Consider the following 1,987-nt stretch of genomic DNA (forward strand, 5'->3'; position numbering starts at 1 on the left):
TATATATATATAATTTAATTTTCAAAATGTACATTACGTAAAACCTTCAAAAATTACACCAAGAGAAAAAACATAACTATACAATCAACTGTCAATTCACTCAAGATAAACCCTCAGTAAAGTAGCCTCTCATACATGAACTCTCCACCAAACTTAAACTACTCAGTCTAATTAGTCCTTGTCTGAGTAGAAGGGCCCCCTCTAGTGGCTGACACCTCCAAACATTGGTCCACCGTCTCCTCTTGAGTAGCAACCATCTCCCTCGGAAGGCAAAAAATTCCTTACGCAAAATGATTATCTCTTTCTCTACCCAATCAATTCTCATCATAGCTTTGACGATTCCTGGATCACCATCCCCTCAAGGATATCCCATGGTACGTGCAAAGTATTCCTCCATATCTACAAGGCGGTGCATTAAGGAATCAGAGGATTCCCGATGTCGCTCAGTTACCTTCTCATCTCTCACTATGCTGGGAATGCCTTGGCGATCCAAGATTTTGCCCTCACCGTGAGGAGGGTTCCCCTCGTTCTTCCTTTGGTCCATAGCATCTGCATCCTTCGCATGATCAAAATCAGGGTCTGATGAAAGGGAATTGATAATCAAGACCTTTATGGTATGCCAAAAAAGAAATACAAGTATTTAAGGCTGACGAATTAAAATCCCATACCAACAATCCGGTTTCGTTTAGAAATGGTGATAATGTTAACGCCCTCACCGATTTTTCTTGGCTCTCCACCCACAAATGGAAGGTCGTCCTTCAACAGATGGATCAAGAATTCTATTCCGATCATCACCTTATCCACACCAGTCTGAGAACTTGTTGGCTTCGCAATAGTATAAACGAGCATTACCTGTCCTCTGACGAGAACGTCCAATATCAATGGATGGACGATCATCAAACTAACCCTTGTTTTTTTCCAGAACTTGTTATTGTAACAAGCCTATAAGGGAATCAAAGAATCCAATCTGTTCCTTACGATCGTCAGCTTTTTGACCTCTTCATAACCTTTATCTTGCTTGTTTCTTCAACAGGAGCCTCCTCGGCCTATTTTTGCTTCACGTCTAGCTTCTAGGCTTTAGCCCAAAAGACTTTGAGGGCCTTGAGGAGTGCATCATTGTCAGCAGTTAAAGTTCCTCGCTAGACATTGTGGTGAATTGAGACAGAGGAAAGAAAGAAGGAGAGAGAAAATTGCGTGCAATCCTCTGTTACTCTATGACTTATTTACAGTAGCATGGGCATGGAAATCCATGAGATTCATTTATTAAGTAATTATGATATTCAACTCTGTACTTGTATCTTTGTATTAGTAAGAAGATTCTCGTGTTCTTTTGTGTTGCACAACTTTCGAGAAATAAGTGAATCGAGGAACTAATATGTATACAAAAAATACAATGACATAAATCTTAAAGCAATCCAATAGCCGGAACATAGGATGATCTTTAGAAGATTGAACGATCGACTAACAACATAACATGGACCTCAAAAAATACTACAATCAAAGAACAATCGGCGATCTGTGGAGGATCGACCGATCGATGATGCACGGAACCATCCAATCGATCAGAAACCTAAAGAGATGTAGGACATTCAAAGACAGTCCAGACGATCAACACAACTCGAGGTAATCAATCAATTATCAGCACCATCGTCGATTGATTACCGACGTGCAAACCTAAGGAAGACGATCAACTAAGCTGAACGATCACCAGATTCGGTATCAGTAAAGTGATACTATTTGATATTTTATTTTTTTTCTTGTAATTCACTAAAGTAACCTCTCAGAAGCTAATGATTTGAGAGAAATTTTGTAATTGTAACACTTATATCCCTATGTCTAGTTCTCTACTATTCTTTCTTCCTTTTTTGTGTGACGCTCTATTCTTTGGTTGTACTTCCTGGAGACATTTGGATCGAACATATCTTAATTATGATACTATGAATATATATATACATGTATATATATATATATATACATATACATGTAT

At 38.6% G+C, this 1,987-nt stretch overlaps 1 protein-coding gene across 4 annotated transcripts; it reads right to left on the reverse strand.

Annotated features, from left to right (window-relative positions):
- Positions 1-200: 200 nt before the first annotated feature.
- On the reverse strand, positions 201-1,170 carry LOC110033733. Of its 4 annotated transcripts, none has more exons than XM_020737798.1 (2): positions 717-1,170; positions 201-549 (listed from the first exon to the last, which is right to left on the reverse strand). In XM_020737798.1, the coding sequence occupies exons 1-2, from the start codon at positions 895-897 to the stop codon at positions 359-361; spliced, it is 372 nt and encodes a 123-aa protein (XP_020593457.1). In that variant the 5' UTR covers positions 898-1,170; the 3' UTR covers positions 201-358. The 4 variants fall into 4 exon arrangements, with proteins under 4 accessions (XP_020593457.1, XP_020593456.1, XP_020593454.1 ...); XM_020737797.1 differs by having other exon boundaries at positions 201-579; XM_020737795.1 differs by having other exon boundaries at positions 669-1,170.
- Positions 1,171-1,987: the final 817 nt, after the last annotated feature.

Source organism: Phalaenopsis equestris, unplaced genomic scaffold (assembly GCF_001263595.1).
Source record: "Phalaenopsis equestris unplaced genomic scaffold, ASM126359v1 Scaffold001269, whole genome shotgun sequence".
NCBI classification, from domain to species: Eukaryota; Viridiplantae; Streptophyta; class Magnoliopsida; order Asparagales; family Orchidaceae; genus Phalaenopsis; species Phalaenopsis equestris.